The sequence below is a fragment of the Felis catus genome, chromosome B2 (genome assembly GCF_018350175.1).
Source record: "Felis catus isolate Fca126 chromosome B2, F.catus_Fca126_mat1.0, whole genome shotgun sequence".
Lineage (NCBI taxonomy): Eukaryota > Metazoa > Chordata > Mammalia > Carnivora > Felidae > Felis > Felis catus.
This window is the reverse complement of record NC_058372.1, coordinates 114,462,105-114,487,806: the sequence shown is the minus strand read 5'-3', so window position 1 is coordinate 114,487,806 and position 25,702 is coordinate 114,462,105. Positions and strand designations below refer to the sequence as shown.

Genomic DNA, 25,702 nt, shown 5'->3' with positions numbered 1-25,702 from the left:
CCGATTCTGTGTCTCCCTCTCTCTCTGCCCCTCCCCCGTTCATGCTCTGTCTCTCTCTGTCCCCCCAAAAATAAATAAATAAATAAACGTTGAAAAAAAAATTAAAAAAAAAAAAAAAAAGAAACCAAGACCTCTGTGGCAAAATTCTCTCATCTCCAGTTAGAAAAACCAGTTCTGGGGAGCCTGGGTGGCTCAGTCTGTAGGCATCTCACTCTTGATCTCAGCTCGGGTCATGATCTCACAGTTCATGAGTTCAAGCCCTGCATTGGGCTCTGTGTTGATCATGCAGAGCATGCTTGGAATTCTGTCTCTCCTTCTCTCTGCCCTTCTGCTGCTTGTGCTTGCTCTCTCTCTCTCAAAATAAATAAATAAATTTTTAAAAATTTAAAAAGAAAAGAAAAGAAAAACCAGTTCCGAGCTCTATTCCTCCACATGTTTTTCTACAAACTTCAGCAAGATACTTGACATCTCTCAGCCATGGTTTTATCAGTAAGATCAGGGTAATAATATCTACAGATATATTTGCTATGAGGGTGAACTAGGATAAAGATATATTCTAAGTACTTAGCCCAGAGCTTTGCAGAGAGCTGTCTCTCTATGAGTAATCACTATTATTGCTATAACTATTATTACTGTTATTGCTTTTGAAATTATCATGCCAGGCTTTCAAAACACAGAGCATGATTTCCTTCAATTGTACTATATGTACTAAAGTGTTACCATGGGCAGGTTACTATAATTAAACTTTTGAGGTCCCCATGAAATATTCATATGGAAGCAGGCAAAAATAACGTGAAAGTGAATATGTAACATTTTAATGACCACACAGAGGAAATTCTTCAGACTTGAGGATAAGATCTTAGTATTTAAACCCTTAAATGGCTTATTTGCTAAAATAGACACAGAATTGTGTTAGACACTTTCTTTAACTCAGTTAAACCAAACATGAGCAGATGGATGCATGTACAAGTTCACATGCAACCTGCAAATGTTGCTGGAGAGAGGCATCTTCCCTGGCATTTCCAGGAGAGATCAATTTGGCCATGGTTTAGGGAGCCTCTCCATATACTTGGGCTGTGGTACACCTCAACTGAAAACAAACACATGGGCATCTCATTGGTTTTTTTTCCCTCCTGTAATAAGTGTTATTCTTTTCTATGGTCTCTGGTTTCCTCTGGCAGAAAGACATCACTATTGTAGACACAGACAGCAAGCTGTCATAGAAACACAAAGAGTATGAGGCTGGTCTTTATATATGTCCCACTCCTACTTTATTTAAAGACAGAAGTTTGATACGTTTTCACAAATCTTTGGAGATTAAACATATTACATACATATACATATATGTATATATATATTAAATATATTACATTATATATGTGTATGTGTGTGTGTGTGTATATATATATATATATATATATATATATATATAATTGTTGCACATGTTGTTATGCCACATCCAGACACCAACTTCTCATGGCACTGAAGAGTGCATTCTGATTCTCACTGAAAAAGGGAAAGAGAGAAGTATGCAAGGAAGTAATTCTTGACTATAAAAAAGGAGGTGACTTTTTCAAATAACCTCTAAAATTGGCCATTGTCATTGTGTGATATTAACACCAGCCCTTTTGGCAAGTTTGAAAATAGTGGGCTCCATTATGAAAGCTAAAAATGTCCTGGACCTGGAGTTGTTTACCCAGAGTATGAGCTGCTCTAAAGTTACAGAGCTCTGGTTGGAAGAGTGGCTTGAAGGCCGCCTCCAAGTATCTGACGTCACAGGAGTCTCAGCTGCTGCTGTGACACTGACCTGAGCGGCTTCTTGATTTGTTAAAGGAGTGAAGGTTTAAAAGGGATTTGCCAGTACTGCTCTCTTGCATGGTTGGAGGTATTTTGCATTCCCATTTTCTGCAAAGAAGCAAAATTCACCGAGCTGAGACTTTTGTCTTTAAAAAAAACCTAGCTATCCTTCCATTGCTAGATTGACCAAATGGTGGAACATCCATAGGATTTCTCCCCAGAGCTAAAAGGTATGTTTCTTCCTAACCGTTTGAAATCAAGTGATTCATTGTGGCAAAATATAGAGGGGCTACTGCTGATGTGTTTTAAACTATGGGCGCTGTTTAAGTGCAAGATTATTTCAACATCCGCCTGTTCCAGTGTCTGCGTCTGGGCTGTAAAAACAGTGGGGCGGGGTGCATAACGGATTTTACTGACGCCCAGGGATGAGAAGGTCCAGCTGCTGTGAGTGGATTTCTCAACTCTGGACTGACAATGACATCCACCCTCTGAAACTGTTTTTAAAACACTGCTTCTCAGTACTTTGAACAGCACTTTGCCTACTGTAGGATTTCACTAAATGTATTTATCAGAATGTTGTTTTTAATTAGGATGAAGACTTCTTACATTTGCAAGTAAAATTCAAAACCCATGAGGTTATTGGTATTTGAAAATTACAAAGAAAAATAAACGTAGTTCATTCAAGATGACGGCGTTTGCTCACTACATGAGTAGTGTTTCTGTAATTTTAGTGGAAGTGTGTGCCATGCATAACCAACTAATCTGTAATTAGAAGGGGACCTTACCACTACATCTTCTATTGTTTAAGCGAATTAATTTTAGATACTTAAGGTCTCTTTCAAAGCTTTTCTTTTTTAAGAGATGTAAAATCAGTACACCTATATTTTGGGTGTTTTCTAGTTTGAGTGTCTAACTAGGGGAAAAACAAGGAAGAAGAAGGTAATAAAATGAGAAGACAAAACTATTTCTTCAGACTTGCATGTAGTAGTATCTCTTTGACCCTTTTGGAACATGAGGAACATGTTGAAATAGCAAGAAATAGCAATAAAAAAAATATTCCTTTTTGCCCTGCAATCAAATCAAATCATTGTCTTTGGAAAGATGCATTTGCTAGTAAAACAATAGGGTAGGAATAGGTCTGTTAATTAGCTGAAATGATGCAAATGATTGATAGCCTGGAGGAAGAGCTAGAGAATCTTGATGCATAACTCTGATGGGTATAGGCATGGGAATTCTAAATCCCTCAAAGTTAGAAGCAAAGCATCTCTAGGACCAATGATTCTTCTAGGAATTTTGAGTAGCACGGTGCGTAGCATGCCAACATTCATTTGTAACCTCCTACAAATGAAAAATCTTTGATGATAGGAAAAGTATGTTTAGAAAAAGGAGATGGGAGAGCAAGAAACAATACTCTGAACAAAAATCTCAGAAGAGAGAAGTAGCGAGAGAGTCAGTTCCCGTAATGCTGATTTGTTTGGCTAATGTCCAGTTTCCAGTTGGGGAGATGGTGGGTAAAATGGTACTGACCCAGGTGTAGTGAGAATGGAACACTCCTCAAAGAAGTGTTCCTATGACCACACGGAGGCTAATTTGAGAAATTAAAATAATTTATTGTGAGACTCCTAAGTTGCTCTTAAATGCTGCCTGCTAGTGAGGCTTAAGTAAGCAGAACTATTTTCCTCCCATCACCATACTCATGCAACCCACTCACAACCCAACAATTCTGACTTCCAGCCTCAGCCTCAGGGGCTCGGAAGTAGGTTACACGGATTGTATAATGCTACCTTGGAGTTGTTGAGAAAAGAACGTGTGCATGACTGAGTAATGCAGCTCACTCTACCCTTTTACAGGTGCTCTAATAAATGTTTATTCTGAATGAAATTGTGCATGGAGTGAATTGATAGAGACACAGGGAGGGATGCAGATAGCAGTAATCCTTCCTTCTCTCCCACATAGATGCCAATATCTGTGGGTGAAAAAGAGTGACAACTAGAAACAAAGAGAACTTTTGTATTTGCATCAGTAGAGAGCAGTGAAAATGAGTTTTAGAATGTGCTGAACCACTTTACCCCATAACTTCTCATCATAGAACATTAAGTCCCTCCAAAGCTGCCCCCATTAGTTGATTTTTTTAATATTTAAGGAGAATTATAATAAAAGCAGTTTTATATAAGATTTATCTATCCAAATCTTTGCTAACAATACAAAATTTTCTGAATATTCAACTTGCCACGTATCCTAAAATACTTTAAAAATAATGAGGGCAAACGAAAGTCATTGAAAACATGAGAGTTCACACAATTAGATTTGCTTCTATTAATTTACTAACTAAAGAAACGTGAAAATCTTCAGTTTTATTCTGGAGAAAGAAAACATAAAGAAGGATAATTGAAGGCAAGGAGGGAGGGAGGGAAGAAAAGAAAAAGAAGGAAGGACAGAAGGAAGAAACCAAGGAACAGGCATTTATTGAGCACCCACTATGGTTCAGAATGATGTGAGAGACTTTTATTAAGCATTCTCTCTCTTATGTTCATGTAATCCCTGCAGTGACTCTATGGACCCCATTTTACTTTTGGAGGAGAAAGCAATAAATTCAGTCATACTATATTTGACATTTATAACGAGACATAGATGCTAGGAAGGCAAAATAAATCCTCCCACAAAAATTGGCACAGATATTGCTCTATAGGAATTTTCTTTCAAAGGCTTGGTTTTGATCCATAACCATTACATTTCCTGGCACTAGATAGGGGCCTGGCCCTGGAGAGGGGAAGCTGTGTGGATTGGCCCTTGTCCATAGTAAATGATGAGTGGTCTTTGCAGTTAAGTGCAGGATTCTGTCTGCTTTGGGAACATTACCTGGGTTCATATATAGTGCTGTTACAAGGAGCAAGCCTGAGTTAGACTGAGTTAGACTGTAAAGAAAAGAAAAAAAGAAAAGAAAAGAAGAAAAGAAGAGAAGAGAAAAAAGAAAAGAGGAAAGGAAAGGAAAAAGAAAAAAAGAAAAGAAAAGAAAAAAAGAGGAAGGGTCTGGCATCTTTTAACCTTTTAACCCTGGTCTGGAGTGGTTCTAGTGGAGTTAGCAATAGAAAGAAAAATTGGGGCCATTTGTACATAACTATAGGAGAAACTTTACGATGATTTCTGAACATTTACAGTGCTTAAAGATAGGATGAATCATAGATGGTCATAGCACCTCTTTCCAGCTAGCCTGAAAGACGTATGCTTTTTTTCTATAATTTCCTTGGTTCGTTTCCAACTATCTCTTGAGGTCTTAAACCACTCATTCCACTCTTCCTAAGAAGTCCTAGTGTTAACTACCTGCTAGTGAGCAAGATAGTTTCAGCTCACAGTTAATTACATATGGTTTTAAAGCAGTCTACCAGTCTAAAAATAAGCACTGTCTGCATTTCCTGTGAATAATTATTAGATGAACTTAAAAGATTACTAGGTAATCAAGATTAATGACAGAGTCTCCAAAACAAACAGAAAACAAAATCATGTATATTCTTTACTATCTTCATTTTGTTAGGTCTTCACTGACATATTTATTTTGGGCAACTAGCATTGGTAATGGCAGGTACATGTGGTCCCTGGCTCATTGGTGTGGGAGGTAGTCGAAGGAAGGAAGGATGACAGAGAAGATGGAAAATGGGATTAGAAAAAGAGCACGGCTAAGTGGATAAAATGAGACATGATAAAATCTCAAGTGGCTAAATCTGAAATTACTTCTTTTTCTTGACTGGGTTAGTCATAGTATTGGGAGTGTCAAGAAGTAGGTAAAAATGACCAAAGTGTTTGTGGGAAATAGTTTAAGAGAAGAATAACAATGTAGATCTCAATATTTTTAGGCTGTTTTTGAAGGTGGAGCCCTCATATAGCACTGACATTTTTTTATCCTTATTAGTCTGTTATATATTGATAGATTGTAGCTCAAACTATGTTTGGAACAGTTTACCACTTGGATATGCATGCTCAGAACAGTCTGATAAAAATAAAATTAATCTTCAATGTTTATCTTATATTTGGGACACGAAATATGCAGCCATCTTCTGCAACTACAAAATGGGGTTTGCTGCCTGGTTATGTTGGCTTCATTCCACAGCACCAACATCCAAGCAGCTATAGACCCTGGGGGCACTTTGCTCATAATTAGCATAAGCCACTACCTGGTAAATTAACACATTTCGGTCATGGCCTAGAAACCTGAAGATATAGACTTTTAATAGACATGATTATCTTAGATGATGGTTTAAACATTTTAAATATGCTTTTCTACCCACTAATAAATGTCTATGTCTTTCTTTCTTTTTAAGTACGCTCTACACCCAACTTGAACTAATGACCCCAACATTAAGAGTCGTCTGCTCCAATGACCCAGGCAGCCTGGCACCCTATATGACTTTCTTAATAAAAATTATTTTTAGTAGAAGTCAGACCAATATCTTTTAAAGCAAAAAATAGGGAAAATGTTTAAAATTTTCAAACTATCTTGCATGCCATAGGCCATTTAATCTTTATAACAACCCTGTAAGTATCTTCGATTTTAACATAAATAAACTAAATCTCAGAAATTTTAGATGACTTGTAACAAAGTTACCAATGTGGTATTTTAAATTTCATCTTCAAACCCTAAATACGCATACCCTAAAACCTAGAAATCTATTTCAGTCACAGCCTAATGTGATCAAGGATATCCTTGCAAAATGAGCAAACCATTTTCTTCAGTGCTCTGTATTCAGTAGCCTAAACAGATTTGAATATATGGTCCATTAGAAGAAAATGAGAGATAAGTTTTAACATGTGGCTCCCAGGATAACTTTGTTGTTTTTACATTTTCCTTGATGAAGTAAAATAATGAAGATATTTTTATGATTTAGTTTGTCTCTTTTTGCTGATACATCAGTCCCAGATCAACTGCCAATTCAGGTTTCTTATTAATACAATAATCCCATTTGGCATGGGCTTTAACTCTGAATATAAAATTGAAACTGTAGTCCAACACTGTTTCAGGACTTTAATTCATAGAAACATGTATTCTGGTTGCAACAGAAAAGGAGTAATTCTGTTGCAGTAGAATTTACCACAATTGTGTAGATATAAGGCCATACAGTTGAATTTCATACTACCACTCTTAGTCACAGAAAAAATTCCATCTTTAGATTAGATAGTTAAAAAGAATGCTTGCATATCATGTATGTATTTAATTTTGCTGTCTGATTTCAGAAAGGGGGAAAAAGTCTTTGGACAATACTTACTTTTTGACTGTGCTAGTCTTTCGTAAGCAGATTGTTAATCATCTCCTCTCTTCTTTTAAGGGCAGTGTTCCTATGGTTTGTTTATGTCATGGCTCTTAATAAAATGATAATGTGTTTTCAAAAAGCAAATGGATTTGGAACTCTTTCTTGTTATGTTTATATTAGGCTTTATTTTAAAGGCAAGTGGGACTGCTTCAAATAAAACAACTCCAAGCTTCCAAGAAACAGTTAAGAAGGCAGAGACAAGCAGAAATACCCCTTCACTAACACTCACACGGTTGCCATGGACCTGCATAAGCAGTGGGAGAACACAGAGACTAACTGGCACAAGGAAAAGATGGAGTTACTGGACCAGTTTGACAATGAAAGGAAGGAATGGGAGAGTCAATGGAAAATCATGCAGAAGAAGATAGAAGAGGTACAAGTTGATTTGTTTTGAATATATTGAAGCTTAAAGCTCAGAATGAAAATTCTGTTTCAAATTTGTGTTGTATTGGAAACTATTTCTTTTTTCCTTATTCTGCCTAAGAGATGCATGTCTCAGTGATATTTGCTAGATCAAAAATAGCAGAACCTTATCCAGTGGTATCCAAAGGACTATGCTTTTTTATAGCCCTGCATGAAAATTAAGGACTTAAAATGTCAATCTAAAGTATATCAATTTATTATTTTCTGACTGAAGTGCCTTGGTATCAAAAGTGAAGGATGTATTTTGCATGAGTTTTCAAACACAGGGTCCAGGAGGAAAATCTAAGAAAGGCATAATTGGTGGAACATGTATTACAAATTGGGCATTAAAATACAGATCTTTCTTGAGATGATTTATGGATGATATCTACTAAAGGAAATTACATATTAGATACGTCAGTATAGTCAAAAGGAGGGCCATCTATCAAACAGAAGATGGCAGCGGGCGTGATATTTAATCTGGCAAAATGTGCCAGGTTTATTGGCACGTTTGTGAGGAAAGGGTTATGAAAAACGACGTGCGGTGACTCTGATACGAACAGCCATTTTATCCCCATTAACCATCCCTCGGCTTGTTGGCCCTGGAATATTTCCTCTAAGTGTTTACATTGATGTATTTTTAAGCTTGTTTCAACTGAAAATTATTTATACTTACCTTGCTTTCTTCTAGTGACATCCATGGTATTACATGGTTTGTGCACATTGCCTAAGTGATTATTTTTAACAGACTCTTTGGCCTTTATTCACAAGCAATCAAAGCTGGTGCTTTATGTGTTAATAGCACAAATATTTTTCTCATTAACAGCCATGTAATTGGTTGTGAATAAAATATATTGGCACACTACAAGGAAAAATTAAAAGGGGTAGCTATTAAACTGTTTCTCTAACATAGAACTGAGAAGGCAGGTATGTAGTACATGATTATATTAAAAGGAGACTCCACTGCTCATACCTCTATAGTTTAGAAAACGTGTTTTGCTTACTCTCTTAACTCGTTTACCCAAAGACTGAGATTGCATCAACAAGGAGATGTCTAAGTCAAATAAGAATCCAAAATTCCAAACAGAAACCTGAAGTCATGGGTCATTAGTTCCCAAAGGCTTGGAAAGTCAGTTAGTAACACTCAGATAAGTCTAGCATCAAAGCAAAAAAATTTAAAGGAGTCAGGATTAGTCTAGCCTATTGTTTAAGCCATGTAGCTAAAATAATCTGCTGTCTGGTTAAATATTTTAAGGTCAAATAATTATTCTGAAAACTCTGTAAATTCTATCTATGGTAAATATTACCCTTTTGATTAGCAGGCATTAAACATATTTTAAAAATAAGATGATGGTTTGTAGAAATACTATTCCTTTCTGCATCAAGGAGATAGAAGGCTGTAATATTGTTTTCTTCATCTTGGATAGTAACTGTAAGCTATTTATGTCTTGCAGTGTGAAATATATAGCTCCATTACTGAGAATATGTTTGGATAATGTGCTTACCCCAGAATACTGATAGACAATGCTTTCTAATACCTGAATACTAACATTGTGCTCCCCTTATCATTCTAATATATATTTTTCTACTTCCAACTTTGTAGCCTGTGAGAATGTACTTTTAATACAACCATCTTGGAGTACCTGGGTGGCTCTGTCAGTTGGGCAGTCAGCTCTTGATCTCAGCTCAGGTCTTGATCTCAGGGTCATGAGTTTGAGCCCCATTGGACTCTGCGCTAGGAGTGCAGCCTACTCAAAAATATATATACTCATCTTACAGGCTACAAATGGGGGTAAAATAATTTTGATGAAGACAGGAGGAAAGTATTTTCACATGTCACAGAGAATCAAGACATTTTTTAAAACTAAAATTAAACAACACTTGAAAAAATTATATAACATGCCACAAGCATAACAGACTGTATTTGTTTAGCATATATCACTAGGTTCTGTGTATTAATTCAGACACAAGTTATTAAGCCAAGTACTAGAGAATTTTAGATTCCCTAATGTGCCCATGTAACCATAGTGATTCCAAGTGATATCTTCTAGTGAGAGGACCCAGTGTTGTGTATTAAGATGCTAATGATTCTTTGCTCAGCCACTATCCACAATCATTGCATTTGCTATTGCAGAACCAACATGTACATACTTGGATCATTTGAAACCTGGACTAATCCAAATAGAAGCCCTAAATAGAGTTCTTATATACCTGGGAATTTTTTTTTAATCATGTTGCAATTTTTCCTATTTGTTGCCTTGTTTCAAATAATCAGATAACCATTGACAATTTTTTGGGTATGAAATAACACAGATTTCCTTATACAAAATAAATTTGTTTTTCATCAATAGCATGATATTATTTGCTTCTCCATACCTCACTTAAATCTCAAGAAAATTTAAGGTGGGATATAAAATGTTATATAAGGTAAAGTATTTCAAAATAAAAGAGATGAAGACAGGAGGATTTTATGTGAAATGCATGCAGCTAGCCTTTCTAGTAACTAACAGAAAAATTGTCAGAAACATATTTCCCAATATTCAGAACAAGCAAACCTATTTCCCAGAAATAGCACTTTTGTTCCTGATTTTGAAACTAAAGCAATTTTGTTTTTCACCCATAGCTCCTCAAAAAAAAAGAACAATGTCACGATAAGCATCCTTAGATTCAACAACTAAGGATTCCCAACTTTTGTGGGTTGCTTCTTATGATATTTCTCAAGATCAGCCCAAATCATAATGCTCACAATAGCTCAGAACAAGTAAGTTTATGAGGGCTAAAACAATTGAATCATGGCTGTAATTTGATGTTATCCTGAGATTATCCAATGATAGATATGTAAGTATCCGTGGAAATAAATATATTGTATATCCTTCAGACACCAATTATGTGTAGTGCTTCCTTCATCTGAGATTTGGGTAAATATTGAGCAGCAATAAATCTTTTGTTATACTCCTTGACTAAAAGATGTCTGTAGATGTAGGTTGTGGCTGTAAAATGTAGTCATTTGCTTCAATAGTTATCTGACAGAAGCCTTTGAAATTTGCCAAGCTTTCCCACAATTCAAGCCTGAGGAGAAAGCCACTTCTTCTATTTAGGGGTAAGCTGAGTGCATGCCTGCAGATTAAACTAAACTTTCATCAAGAAATAATTTGGGATGGGGGCACCTGGGTGACTCAGTCGGTTGAGTGTCCGACTTTGGCTCAGGTCATGATCTCACGGTTCGTGAGTCCAAGCCCCATGTCAGGCACCCTGCTGTCAACATAGAGCCCACTTCGGATCCTGTGACCCCTCTCTCTCTCTGCTCCTGCCCTGCTAGCACTCTCTCTCTCTCAAAAATAAAGAAACATTAAAAAAAGAAAGAAAGAAAAAAAAAGAACGAATTTGGGATCCACTCTAACATAGACTGAAAGATAATAAAGCCTTAGAATTCTAGTATCACATAGCACAGGGTCATATACACAGGGTCATAGCACATACATTTGTTTTAATCAAGGTAAGAAATCTTTTTTGAATGTGTATAGGCCTGCCATTAAAAAAATCTTAGTAATACCTAGTGTTATGCCCAGAATTCGTGATCCCCAAAGACCACCAGGGAGCCGAGTCCGATGCAAAAGCAAAGAGCCTTTATTCGAGCTAGCTCGAGCTCAGTCCCGTACCTGCACCGACGCAGCGGTGAGATACCAGGGAGAGAGAGCGCGAGTTTCAAAAGGACAAAGGTTTTATTAGGGCCTAGGGGCAGTTGGTGAGGTAATGGCTGTGGCCTCAGCCGATTGGCTGGGGAAAGGTCAGAGTCCTGTTAGGCAGGTGAGGTTACTCAAGGGGAGGAGGCGTGGTCAAGGTGAAGGACGCAGAACAAGATGGAGTCGGCCGGCATAGGCCCACCCTTTCACCTAGTAAATACCTCAGTAACACCAACATAACTTCCAAAGGAAACATCTTTTGATTTCACAATATCTACTTAGGCAATGAAATGAACTGACATACTATATGATATTGTCAACTATTTAGACACTGGAATGTTGGCATACAAGTGCAATCATGCATTTTTTTAAGCATTAATATCAGTTAAACTCTTGCTTTTCTCCAAAAAAAGTTAGAGAGCATGACTTGTATGCTCTCTCTCTCCAAAATAAATAAACATTAAAAAGAAAAAAGAAAAAAGAAATAATACTCCTGAGATCATGATTACACTATGTTAACTTACTTGGATTTAAATAAAATTTAAAAATTTTAAAAAAAGGAAAAAAAGGGAAATAATGTGGGATCCACTCTAACATAGATTAATAGATGATCAAAGCCTTAGAATTCTAATATCACATAGAACAGGGTCACATTTGTTTTAATCAGGATGAGAAATCCTTTTTGAATGTGTATAGGGTTGCTATTAAAAAAATTCTCAGTAATTTCTAGTAATACTTCAGTAGCATCAACACAACTTGCAAAGGAAACTTCTTTTGATTTCATGATATCCACATGATATTGTCAACTATTTGGCATACAAGTGGAATCATGTGTTTTTAAAACTTCACTTTAATATCAGTTAAACTCTTGCTTTTCTCTGAAAGCAGTTAGAGAGCATGACCAGTAATTGATTCAGGACATTTCAACTTGGTAACAGTGCTTCTACATCATCATGATGTACCTCTATATACATTTATATAGATACAAGTTGTTTGTTTTTAATTTTTGAAGAGTTGATTTCTACACAAAGATACAAAAATTACCATCCATACCTTGACCTACTAAAATTAGTCTTTATGGTTCATCCAAGTTGTTCTGGCTAATCACATTTGAGAAGCACTACTCAGAGGCATGAACATTAATACCCCAGAGCAGTATATCATGAAATGGCAAAGAGAACTCAGAATGGTGTGCTTAGTATCAAAAAAAAATTGACAAAGTAAACTAGGGGGATAAAAAGTTTTATCTTTGTTTTCCTTACAGCTTTGCCATGAAGTAAAGCTTCGGAGGAAAATCAACATGAATGAACGTGCTAAGATCCTTGATCATGATCGTGAAAAAGCGATTCAAGATAAAGTGGTGGAATCTTCTCCAAATTACCCCAATTCAGGACAATGCGAATTTACAGGGATGAATCACGGGGATGATCTGGAAAAAGAAAATAAAACAGAGCAGAGCTTACTCCGTGAAGGAAATCAAATGTGTAAGGAACAAAAAACAACAAAAAAGTCAAAAGTAGAGATTATGGATCCTTTGGCCACACATAACCAAAAACAATGTGGGGCATGCCCTGGCCTGAGGCCTTCCAGGGTAGAGGACAGGAGCTGTTCTGGGGCCCTCAACACAGTAAGTAGGACTGTGATTAGCCTAGAACTGTTTCTGAAGAAATATTTACATTTCAAAGTGCTAACATGCTATTGCTTATATGTATAAAGGCTCTGGAAGAACTTGCGAAAGTTAGTGAAGAATTATACAGCTTTCAAGAGGAAATCCGAAAGCAGTCTAACCACAGAAGGTATGCTGGTACATCTATGATTATTTCATATCAGAAAATCAAGAAAAATATTGTTTTCAGTTAAGGAATCCCAACTGCCTTTTCCTTACATTTTGTTAAGTGAGAATTAACAATGAGTTATTAAAGTCTGTTATTTTAGATAGGAAATAAAAACCTTAATTGAATATATCTGTTTTTGATTTTTAAACCAAATCTTCTCATTCTTTGTAATTTGTTAAGAATATTGTACTCTTTTGGTATTTGATTAAGATATACTATGCATAATACATTAACAACTATATTCTAATGTAGTTCTTTTTCATTTTGAGTGTTTGGCCAGGGGAAGAGCCTATAGCTGGGCTAATCCAGTTAAATACACCTGTAAAACATGTCAGACTTAACAACGTGGAATTTTAATTATATAATGATGTTCTACTGCAGTCTTTTGTACCTAAGAGTCATTTATTTCTCTACATTTATTTGGTATATAATGGAAGCATACATAATTATCAACACAACATATTGTAAATATGTGTACACACACATATAATGATATTTTAAAAAGCCGTTTCAATTTAGAAGCACCTATATAATTGTAAGTTTTCACCAAATTGAAAAATAAATTGGTATGCTCTACAAGGTAAGTAAAGATAGACTGTTCTAGGATCAATATTTATCTCATAGTGAGGGAATGTGCTTTTCTTAAAAAGCAACAGCAATGTATACCCATATTTTTCTTTAGCTGTTAAGAAGTTCAGAAAGAGGGGGCCTGGGTGGCTCAGTCTGTTAAGCATCCGACTTCAGCTCAGGTCACGATCTTGCGGTCCGTGAGTTCCAGCCCCGCATCGGGCTCTGGGCTGATGGCTCAGAGCCTGGAGCCTGCTTCCGGTTCTGTGTCTCCCTCTCTCTCTGCCCCTCCCCCGTTCATGCTCTCTCTCTGTCTCAAAAATAAATAAAACGTTAAAAAAAAAAAAGAAAGAAGAAGCTCAGAAAGAATTTTTGTATTGACCTCAATAGATTTTCTCATATAACCATGTTTTATACATAATTTTGCCCTCTACCTGCCCATTTCACTTTTGCCTACCATTCTCTACTAATGAGTATTTATCTATACTTTATTGTAATCTGTTTCATAATACTTTACAAGTTGAAGAAATATAAATACTATCTATATTTATCAGTATGATCAATTAACTTTAATTGATATTGTTGAATTTATATTGTTGCTATATTTAGGTTTTTTGTTTTGATTAAACTTAGAAAAGACTCACCTGTCAATTTTCTTTTACAAACCACACCTGGTATACAAGTTCTCCTTGCTACTCCATAAACTTTAGAAAAAAGTTCAAAATCCTTAGTATGTCATTCAAATACATTACAATGTAACTTAATGTTTCTTTCATCCTCCACCCTCTGCTTTATGATCCATCCATACCAAAGTGCTCCCTATACCTTGAAGAGCCACCCTATTTTTATTGTGGCTCACTTTGCCCACATGATGCCCAAATGACATCTTCCATTTGGTAATACTTATGTTTCACTGAACTTTTATTCAGATTTCTGTCATACTTAGCTTAGAATGTCATTTCAAAGTCAAGAGAAGGAACTTGAGCTCACGTGACATAATGAATAGGAATTGAGCAGGTAGAGCAGAGGTAAGGAAATGGCTGGAGGGAACCCATAGAAATGGAAATCCCAGTAGCAGACACTCAGGAGACTACACAGTATAGTCTAAGTGTAAGAGACAACTTGAGAATATAATGGAAAGATAGTTTGGGTCAGAGCATGTAGACTGTGAGGGCAGTACTGAGAGGTGGACTTGATCCTACAGTAAAAGGACTTGGGGGTTTTGACTAGAGAATTTATATGAAAATGCTGTTTGGGAAGTTGTGAGTCCTTATAGCAGAAATTCATTGCTTATGCCATGGTTTCTTTTGAGAACTTGTCCTAAATAAAGTTATCACTAATATATCTTGTTTTATAATTGTTTAGAATGAAGTCAGATTCTTTTCTTCAAGAAATGCCCAATGTAATTCATATGCGTCACAGAGACCACATGATCAACGATGGCCAGGGCATTCTTCCGATTGATTTAGAAAAAGAAAAGCAGAAAAATAGAAAGAATCTGAGCTGTTCCAATGCGCTCCAAAGCAATTCTATGAAAAAATATGAATTTGATACAATTGATCTGCAAAGAAATGAAATTCCACCACTTCCTCCTCCAAGAAGCACATCTCGAAATTTTCCCAGCTCATTTTCTGAACAAGCTCATGAAAGTTTGAAGGACAGTTTAGACCACAACAGCCACGTGGCCCAAGAGGGTCAAGGTGAACGGAACTACAGTCCTGATTTCCTTTTGAGGCTGTGTCTAAATGAAGGGAAGACTTTGAAAGATGGTATCATGCTCCCTTTGTTGGCACCCAAAACCAAAATAGATAACCAGCATCCATGTGATGAAAGTGTTGGACTTGGCATGTGGTCCTATGACACAGGGATCAGTGCAAAAAATAGTCCCTCTACATTGTGGTATCAGAAAATCTGCTCTACTCCCAATAAGCCAAAATGTGAAAAGATGATTCCAGATCATTCTGCTAAATCTCATCCTGATCTTCATATAAGTAGTGACTGTAGCTCTTCAGTGACAGAGAGCAGTGGGTCACTTAGAAGTTTCAGTTGTGACTTTAAGAGGACAACTAGGAATGAAAAGCTGGCAGCAAAGACTGATGAATTTAACAGAATTGTATTTAGAACAGATAGAAATTGTCAGGCAATACAGCAAAATCAAAGCTACTCAGAATCATCTGAAGATCCTAAGCCCTGTGATACCTTAATTACTCATACAGGTAACATATCAGAAAATGATGATGTGTCTGATATTCTGAAAACCAGTGTCCACGTGCCCGTGCCTGTGCCCAGAGAAAATGTGCCTGACAATCCCACCAAAAAATCCACAACAGGCCTCGTCAGACGAATGCAGGAACACATGAGTCCTAGCAGTTATCGGAGTATGCTCCAAGAACACGACTGGAGACCAAGTAATTTGTCTGGCCGGCCAAGATCAGCTGATCCTAAGTCAAATTATGGTGTTGTGGAAAAGCTGCTGAAAACCTATGAGAAGTCAACAGGGCCTGCATTGCAAAATTCTAAATGCTTCCAGGATAATTGGACCAGATGTAATTCTGATGTCAGTGGTGGGTCCACATTAAGTCAGCATTTACAAATACTTCAATTAGAACAAGAGCTTCAGCAAAACACAGCTACGTATGGAGCACAGCAAGTTAAACGACGAGTAGATTGGAAAAAGATAACAGAGGTGAGAAAGCAATTAACATATGTTGGTAGAACTGTGTCCATATTTAGCAGTGGCTCAGAGTTCAGTCAATTGCCCATTTCTATAAATAAAATGTAGGCACATATTTTGGCATCTTCTTAACTTTTCAACCCTTTATTTCTGAATAAGCATAAACCTTAGGACTGTAACTTAACATGAACTTCTTAAAATACAGTTTTTAAGACTGGGAATAGTACATGACAACTCTTTTATTTATTTATTTATTTTTTAATTTTTTTTTTCAATGTTTATTTATTTTTGGGACAGAGAGAGACAGAGCATGAACGGGGGAGGGGCAGAGAGAGAGGGAGACACAGAATCGGAAACAGGCTCCAGGCTCTGAGCCATCAGCCCAGAGCCCGACGCGGGGCTCGAACTCACTGACCGCGAGATCATGACCTGGCTGAAATCGGACGCCTAACCGACTGCGCCACCCAGGCGCCCCCATGACAACTCTTTTAAAATTCTGAAATGGGACAACATAAAGTAAAATAAATGGGCTTAAGAACCTCAAGAAGATCAAATGTTTGTTTTAAGTTTCTTTCTTGAAAAAACATTCCAAAAATGCATGGATTGGTTTATAGAATTTGATTCTTCTAAAGTTTTTATATTTTTAAGAAAAGAGTATTGGAAATATTTTTAAAATAACTTTTCACTTCTTGGCCATGATTACTGCAGTCATTCCCAGCATTTGATTCATTTTCCTTCTCATGGGATTAGTCACATGAATGTGACTATGGGTATAACACATCATAAAATAGTGCCTCATAGAGTTCTCTTATTTGTGGAGCAGAAAGGCAGTAGATGGAAATAAAATTATGTTATAGCTTAAAATTTTTTAAGGCCATTCTTATTTGTGTAAATCCTTAGCATGAAAACTGCTCCCCCAAAATAAGTATTTAAAAAACTGTTATTCTTTCTTTGTTCCAATTTGTTCGAAAAGAATATATTCTTTGTTAGTTATGGGAGAAAAAGAGGTTGAAGAGATTGGTGTTTACAAAAAAGAGCTCTCCAACAGTCCCTTTTTATGCATAATTTACAAAAAGTTACATGGTGACATATTGTTATCATTTGCTAATGCTTCAAAAAATCCTAGTTTTGCAAAGTGCAGTGTGTGTGCAGCATAGTTTTAAGCTATGCAGGTTGCCTTCTTCTGGTGTAAAAAAATTATTTTTATATGGCTTTCAGACCCCATAAAAATATCAGTTTGGGGGTGCCTGAGTGGTTCAGTCCGTTAAGCATCTGACCCTTGATCTCACCTCAGATCTTGATCTCAGGGTGGTGAGCTCAAGCCCTCCCTTCATGCTGGGCATGAAGCCCACTTAAGAAATAAAATTAAAATAAATAAAAACATCAGTTTTTATCTATTTTATCAGAAACCCTGCCTGTTTGTACAAGGTACAAATAATTACCCTGCTTTTGTATTTCTCTGTGTTTCAGTTGAGCCCATAAATACCTGGAAAGCCCTATAGCTTCAGACGGCAAAAGGAAACGTGTTGTAAAATAACCAGCCAAATATTGATCCGCTACATTTTTTGCACTGGTCGAGAATTTGGGAGGGGTCCTATAGTGTAGATTCTTAAGAGTAGTTCTTCATCCCCTCCCTCACCCTCCTGCTGGTGGAAATTAAAAAAAAATAAGATTCTAAAGAGAGAAAAAGAAAATGCAGATTATTGTCATAAGAATAGAGACCATCCTCACTACCCATCTCAGCTGAAAGAGCACAGGCTTTGTTAAGAAGGTCAGTAATAATACTCTGGTATAATATGTGTCATGGAAGCTTAAAAAAATTTTTTTTTTTTAATGTTTGTTCATTTTAGAGAGTGCAAGTGGGGGAAGAGCAGAGAGAGAGAGGGACAGAGGATCCCAGCGGGCTCTGCACTGACAGCAGCAAGCCCAGTGCAGGGCTAAAACTCACAAACTGAGAGATCATGATCTGAGCTGATGTCAGCTGGACACTTTGAGCCATCCAGGCGCCCCTTTTGAATTTTTTTTTCAACCCTTTTGAATTTTTTAAATATTTTTTTTAATATTTTTTAATGTTCATTTATTTTTGAGAGAGAGAGAGAAACAGAGTGTGAGTGGGAGAGGGTCAGAGAGAGGGGGAGACACAGAATCCAAAGCAGGATCCAGGCTCTGAGCTGTCAGCCCAGAGTCCCAAGTGGGGCTCAAAACCAGGACCCTTGAGATTATGACCTCAGCCAATGTCAGACGCTTAACCAACTGAGGCACCCAGGCACTTGAATTTTTTTAATTGCAAGGGTCTAAGAATGTTTTTCTTCCATTAAAATAGAAAGAGAGAAAACAAGGAAGAAATGAAAGAAAAGAAAGGGAAAGGAAGGAAATGATTTAAGTCTTCAGATAATGACCAATATAGTGATTCTTTATTAGCATTTATAATAAAACTATATTTTAAAATATGTTCATGATAATTTTGAAACTTGAGAAATAGTGACAACAGCTCTTGGAAAAAAAGATAGCGTCAGATAAATCATTTGGTGATCTGTGTGCAATTTTGCTTATGATTTCTGAAAGTTCCAAAAACTTGACATAAATGAGCACAGTTTCTCTTGTAAATTATTATCTTTTTGTTTTTAATAACACTAAAATATCCTAATATCCTTCTAAGAAACATTTAGAGCTCCATCATCAAGTTTATCTAACATAAACTTTTGAATCCTGAACTCATCGTTTTAAAAAATTGTTGTATTAAAACAGTTGTATTAAACAGCATTAAACTTTTGAATCCTGAACTCATCGTTTTAAAAAATTGTTGTTTTAAAACAGTTGTATTAAAATTTGGCAATGTGAAAAGATCTACAAGATTATCAAATGTCATATTCCATATTAAAAATGAGCTGCTTTGATTAAAACATTTAAGGCCACAAATATTAGACAATTACCCTCTTTAGTTATTGATGCTTTTACTTGCTTATAAATATGCTAATACATTAACCCTGTAGTTGGGATCCATAACATATTAAGCCCATGTTTTGTGCTTGTATAGTGAGATAAATGTCTTCCTTTATCTCCTAGGAATCCATGGCAGTGAAATCTTCACCTGGAAAAGGATTTTCCCGACCTGCTAGACCAGCAAATCGCCGTCTCCCATCCAGATGGGCCTCGAGATCTCCATCGGCGCCCCCCGCCTTGCAGAGAACTACCCCCAGCTATACCATTTCTCTGCAATCTGCAGCATCGATGGTCTGAGTCTCTGGCCTGGATTGCTAGATGACAGAAGTCCTAATTGCCAAACAGAGCATTCCGAGTGTTTACAGCCAATCCGGGCTCTTCTCTGTCTTTCAAGATCACTGGGACAGACAGTTTAAATCTTGACTTCCCATCAGTCTTCAGTGTTTTTAATCTATGGAATAATTATCTTCCTGTATTTTGATTTCTTAGATCAGAATTTTTTAATGCCATCTTCATTAATTTGCCAATATGATTTAAGTCAAAACAATGTACTATATTGTATATTCTATCTTTCTTGCAAGTGGCAGAAAGCAAGGTTATGTGCATGGCCATGTGTTTGTAGGTGCATGTGTTGAAACAGGAAGTATCCTAGTATGTACTTAGATAAGAAAAACTTCTGTGCTAGTGTTGACTTTGAAATTATAATATGTATACCTATATATTCTTTGTGTTTATTTAAAATTTTTGAAAATATACAGTACTATTTCTATTTTGTATACCTTTTAATAGGTATCCACTTAAGGCATTTGAGGTACATATATTAACTAACCACTTTCTTGGTCCCAACTACATTGAAAAATAAGAATTATACACATTAATAACACTTGGTAGATTTCTATATACAACTCATAGTTTCTTAACCAATGTAAGGATGGACTAATGCCATTGATCTCCTTGTTTATTCTTTTAATAAATAAAATTGTCACAGGTTTAATAGATCAGACTTCCAAAGCAAACATAAAATGTTCACAAAATCTTTTGTATATCATTTGGTAGTCTATTACGGCTTTAACCGTGTACTTGATCCCCAGAGCCATAACATGAGACTGCCTTAGAAACAACAGAACTTAAAAATGAACTTATTTTGTCAACTTCAGTAACAAATAATCCTTAAATAGGATATGAAAATAAATTCAGTTATGTTGAATTCTACTTTTTTGTTAAATTGTAGTAAGCTGTTAGTTAAGCTCCTTCATTTGAAGTCATATTTAGAGGTAAGTCATTTCCTTTTTTTTTTTCTAATTTTCTCTAAAATTAGTAGTAAAAAGCTAATTTATCTTTTTATTAACAGGGAAGATTAGAAATGATATTTCATTGAAAGCCGAATTATAATATATTTCTTATAGTGTGCTACATTAAAAAAAAAAAAAAAGCCTTAAAGTAAACTTTGGCATCCATGAGTAGGATAAGGAACAGAAATGTGTATTTTGGCCACAGTTTACACACAGTGAACATGTAAGATCTATGTTGAGAACTGAAAGAAGTATGAATGCTGAGGTGTTTGGAATTCTACATGGACGATCTTAGAAGCACCTTTGCTCTCTCTGGTCTCTCTATAAAACCAACTTCGTTAGTAGATACTTCTATGTAAGCTTTTCTTTTACTACCAGAAAGGTTAAGCAATTCCTGTGGCATAAGCACCCATGACCTTCTTCTTATGATATATTCTAACAATTAAGAGTAATTCATTTCATTATACATCATGACTTGAGGTAAAGTAAATAATTTCCAAATCCCAGACTGCCTTAAAATGCTCAAGACTGTTGCTTGATGATGGACAGATTTGTACTTTCCAATAAGGAGAGTTTATAGGAGTTGAGCTGAATTAAACTTCTAGAATGTGAGGATGGAGCAGATGGTAAGTAAGGGCTATAGATCCATTCTTTTTTGGAATAGTTTGAGAAGAACAGGTATAAACTTTTCTTTAGATTTTGGTAAAATTCGCCTGTGAAACCATCTGGCCCTGGACTTTTGTTTTTTGAGAGTTATTGGTTACTAATTCAATTTCTTTGTTGGTAATTGGTCTGTTGAAATTTTCCATTTCTTCCCTGTTTCAGGTTTGGTGGGTTATATGGTTCTAGGAATTTATCCCTTTCTTCTAGGTTGTCCAATTTGTTGGAATATAGTTTCTCATAATATTCTCTTATAATTGTTTATATTTCTGTGGTTGGTGTTTAGATACACTCATTTAATTCTTGTTTCTTTCAGGAATATCCTTTTCCATAGGAAACCTATCAGAGACAAGTAACCTAGATGCCAACTGATGTCATTTATGTTTTATGCTTTTCATCTAGAAGTGGGGAAACACTAGGACGATGGTAGTTTTTGGCATACAATAATAGACCCGCTAGGAAGGTGCTGCTATGCCACAGTGGAAAGACTGCCCGAGAACTGGGCAACATCCCTGCTCCCCTCCATCACTGTATCCCAGGTAGTCTGATGTGGATCTGTAGTTCCTATCTTTAACTACAAGTCGGAATGTTGAGGATTTCTTTAAAAAAAAAAATTAGATTCCTGACCTCATTTCATATTTACTAGAGCAGAATTTCCAAGGGTGCAGGGTGGGAATCTGGAGTCTTTAATAAAACAATAACAACAACAACAGCAACAAGAAAGCCAAATATTTAATGATTACAGAGATTTGGAAGCAGTGACATTGATGCCCCAATAGATGGGTACTATTGGGTAGTCACATTGCTTCCCTGGGACTTGCTTTTGTTACCTATAAAAGAAAAGGATTATATTATCAGGCATACAATTTTAAACCACCTTTTCTATTACCATTTGAATGAAACAGTGGGACATATTTTAACACCTTCCTATGTTGACTAAAATCATAGCATGGTAGAGTTTAAAACAAAAAACTTAGTATATAGTCCAACTCCTTGATTGTAACGATAAACTAAAACAAAAGTTATTGAAATATTCTGTTTTCTCTTTTAAAATATTTTATAATTTTTTATGAAAAACCTATCAGGTAAATGGCAATTATCCTTGAAAAATATTTTTTTATGTATTGTGATTTTTAACTGGTAGTTTTTCTACTTTGGATGAGCATGTTCTTCCCAACAACATACCCTTCATTATGCTATCATTGCTGGATTTAAGACATTTGTCAACATTTCAGAAATATTTGCTTAGAAACACTTGTGTTAATAGAAGTTTTCCTGAGCAGACTATTGGGGAGAAAACTTACATTATTTCAACTGAGGAGTCTGCTCTCAGAAAGGAATAAGAACAAGGCAGAAAAAGTGCTTGAGTTTTTGTGCATGTGTGTGTGTGCACACAATCCTTGCACGAGTTCTCTATATTGCCTTATCACCAAAGCCAAATATAAATATATACATTATATTTGCATAATTCACTTTATCAATAATTAACCTTAACTTTCATTTGTTTTTACGTAGACAATGAAGATGACCAGATATTATCATGCATGATTTACCTCTACATAGAGGATTTAGCCAGACTCCATGTCATTCTGAGAAAATATCTGGACCTAAAAAAAGAATCTGTTTCCTTACAAAGATTTTTAAAATTATTTCCAGGCATAGGCACATTTACTGACAAACAACTACTTGACATTAAAATCTCCTTCAGTGATTGGAAGTTATCAAATAAAATAGATATGGAAACACCTGCTGTGGCATGTGCATACATTGAGAACATTTTGATTTTCCTCCTTTTCTATAGTGATCTCCAGTAAAGCCGAAAGTTTTATGAAGTCTAAAAATCACACTTCAGCCTAGCTTCTCTTAAAATATCTCTACATAATAAAATCTAAAAGCCACGTCTGTATGAATTCCTGCACCTGGCCACACAAAACCCCATATGATTTCTTATACCGGACAGCCCCTCTGCCCATTTAACCACTTACTGAATTTTTGTTTGAAAAATATTACTCCTTTGAAACTTGCCTTTACACGTGGAATTAGTTTAATTATTTTTAGATAGATTCAGATTTCTATTATAGTACTATTTTGCTTCCAATTCTGCATGTTTCTTCTTCAGTAGCAAGTATCATTATTAGAATTTACAACTACGACATGCTTAATATAGCACATAATATGGTCTTTCAAAAAAATTGGCTTCATAAAGTAAAAAAATAAAACAAAAAAAAAGTTGGGGGGCAGCTTTCATGCAAGTGTCTACTCAACATTTTTCATGCAAGTGTCTACTCAACTGTAGGAATTTTTCTTCTCATAGAAAATAATTTTTGTTCCAGTGAGGGAAAAAACCAAAAAATTTAAAATCTGATACATATTGCAATGATCTTATTAATCCAAAATGTACAATTTGGCAAATTCTGAAAAAAATAGTATGCTTATATGAAGCTGTGATGTAATCTAGAAATGAAGGAAGAGTCGAGAATGGGAAGGACCATAAAAGTCATGCAGAACAATCTCGTGGAGATGGGAGAAACTTGAAACTCAGAGAGGTCTGTGTGCTTGCCAAGGTTATAAGGATGGGCAGCAACCTGGCCTCCAACACCAGTGTCCTGCCTTCCTTGTACACCTATGTGCATCTATGACTTGGTGGTTCACAAAGCACATTTATATTCCTTGACTTGTTTACTTACAACAAACTTCAGGCTGGCCTCTGTGATTTCTCATTACAGTTGGAGAAATTAAGTAATGAAGATAATAGAATAAATATTTCCCAAGATAATACTAAGAAATATATAGGTGGTTGCCCAGACTCCTAATGCAAGCTCTTTCCCAAAAAAAGAGGAATAGCAGTTCTTTTCCACTTATGTTTTATGCATGAAACAAGTTGTTTATTTTGCTTTCATTGAGAGTTTCTCTTAATTTTGCCTTTCAATTTTCTTAATCAAGGTTCATCATTCATGATTTATATGGTTTCAATGGTTTCAAGAGTTAGTATTAAAGAAGTCATGAAGAAGGCTCACTTTATCAAAATATTTTTTTTCATTTTTTGATGCCTATCCTCTAATATTGTATACATTTTGTATGTGGGCCAAAATGTTGAAGGTAAACTAATAAGTAGCCAAAGCAATCCTCGTCTATAGTACCAAGTGAATCCTGATCTCCTCAACCTTCAAAAGAATCATAGAAAAATTTTCATACTATAGGACTTAAATGTACTCCAAAATAAATGAGAACTTTCCCTTCAAGCTTGCAGTTATTTCCAATTTATAATCTTACTCTGAAATAAATTGTATCTGCCAATTTCATTTTGAGGCTTTATCCTCTAATTACTTATGTAATTTTATAAAAATCATTAAACAAATTCAATCCAGCTATTTGGGATCTGTAGATTTTTTTCCTATATAATGCCGTTCAGCCTCAAAATAATGCCAAATTATCTAACCTGAATTATATACATTTTTTAATCTTTGCACAAAATTTTGTGTTAAAGTTAACCCAGTAAAAAATTCTCTGAAGTGATACCTGGAGTGAAATATTCAATATGCAATGAAGGCCAGAGAACCATTTATAATATTTTTTAAAAGAAGTCACATGTTGGAGTAAAAGTGGGCAATATAGTCTCTACCTGCTAAAATTCAAGAGGTAAATTGTTGGGAATAAAGATTCTTCCTAGGAGATCCCAGGCAAGGAGAGAGGAGCTGAGACTAAGCATGTTACCTTGTTAAAAAGGAAGCTGGTCATGGTGCAGCCCAGGGAGCAAAAACTATATGAATTCATAAGTTACTCAACTCAGCAAAAGCAAGCACTAGACTTTTCCAGACAAATTGAGGGTCTGGGGAAAGCTCAACATCAAAGATTCCAATGCTTAATCCATGCTTAGGATTCAGGCAAGTGGTCATCTACAAAGAGATTCTTCATAAAGCAGCTAAGACCCAAAACTGATGCTTGGGCCAAGGTAGGAATGAATTGACTCTGGAAGGAAACTGTCAAAGGCAGGACTCTAGATCAAAGAGCGTTGTCCTAGGGACCAACATGTAAGAAATTGAAGAGATGCTGCTAGAGGTAGGGAGGGGTATTTCCATTGGAAATAGGAATGGAGAGGTCTTCATCAGCACACCACATCTTTACTGAAGTTGGGAGTCAAGGAGACTTGGATAGCAAGTTAAGGACCCAGTAATTGCTAGCAGACAACTAGCAGTGTAATCGCTGCAGAACTGAAATAAATGGAGTTTCAGTGCATCTTGAGCTCTCATCCGGAATATTTTTAGGAACTAGAATTGATAGGAGGGCATCAGAAGACCTCACTATGAGGGATTTAAAAAGACAAGTAAAGATGATTACATGTGGACTGATACTCTTTTCTCTCCACCTTTGCTTTATTGTTGTGACTGTATCAGCAAAATCTAAAAATTTTATCCAGACAATCTGATAAAATAAGCCACTTCTACCTTCATATAATAGACCATAAGAGCAAAATAGGTATCCCAGAAATTGGAAGCGGTACTTTTCTCCAATAGTAATATAAAACAGGCACGTAATCAAAGAGTAA

The 25,702-nt window shown here is 35.9% G+C and overlaps 1 protein-coding gene across 4 annotated transcripts in view; it reads left to right on the top strand.

Annotated features, from left to right (window-relative positions):
• KIAA0408 (KIAA0408 ortholog) overlaps nucleotides 1-24,523 on the top strand; it is a 36,552-nt gene extending 12,029 nt beyond the window's left edge. The window contains exons 1-6 of one of the 4 annotated variants that reach the window (XM_045058015.1): nucleotides 1,772-2,027; nucleotides 7,235-7,473; nucleotides 12,450-12,812; nucleotides 12,902-12,981; nucleotides 14,953-16,273; nucleotides 19,328-24,523. In XM_045058015.1, the coding sequence (XP_044913950.1) occupies nucleotides 7,339-7,473; nucleotides 12,450-12,812; nucleotides 12,902-12,981; nucleotides 14,953-16,273; nucleotides 19,328-19,501 (2,073 nt within the window). In that variant the 5' untranslated portion in view covers nucleotides 1,772-2,027; nucleotides 7,235-7,338 and the 3' untranslated portion in view covers nucleotides 19,502-24,523. Of the gene's footprint in view, nucleotides 1-1,771; nucleotides 2,028-7,220; nucleotides 7,474-12,449; nucleotides 12,813-12,901; nucleotides 12,982-14,952; nucleotides 16,274-19,327 lie in introns of those variants that run through there. The other 3 variants (XM_045058014.1, XM_019831179.3, XM_045058013.1) reach the window with 3 other exon arrangements.
• Nucleotides 24,524-25,702: the final 1,179 nt, after the last annotated feature.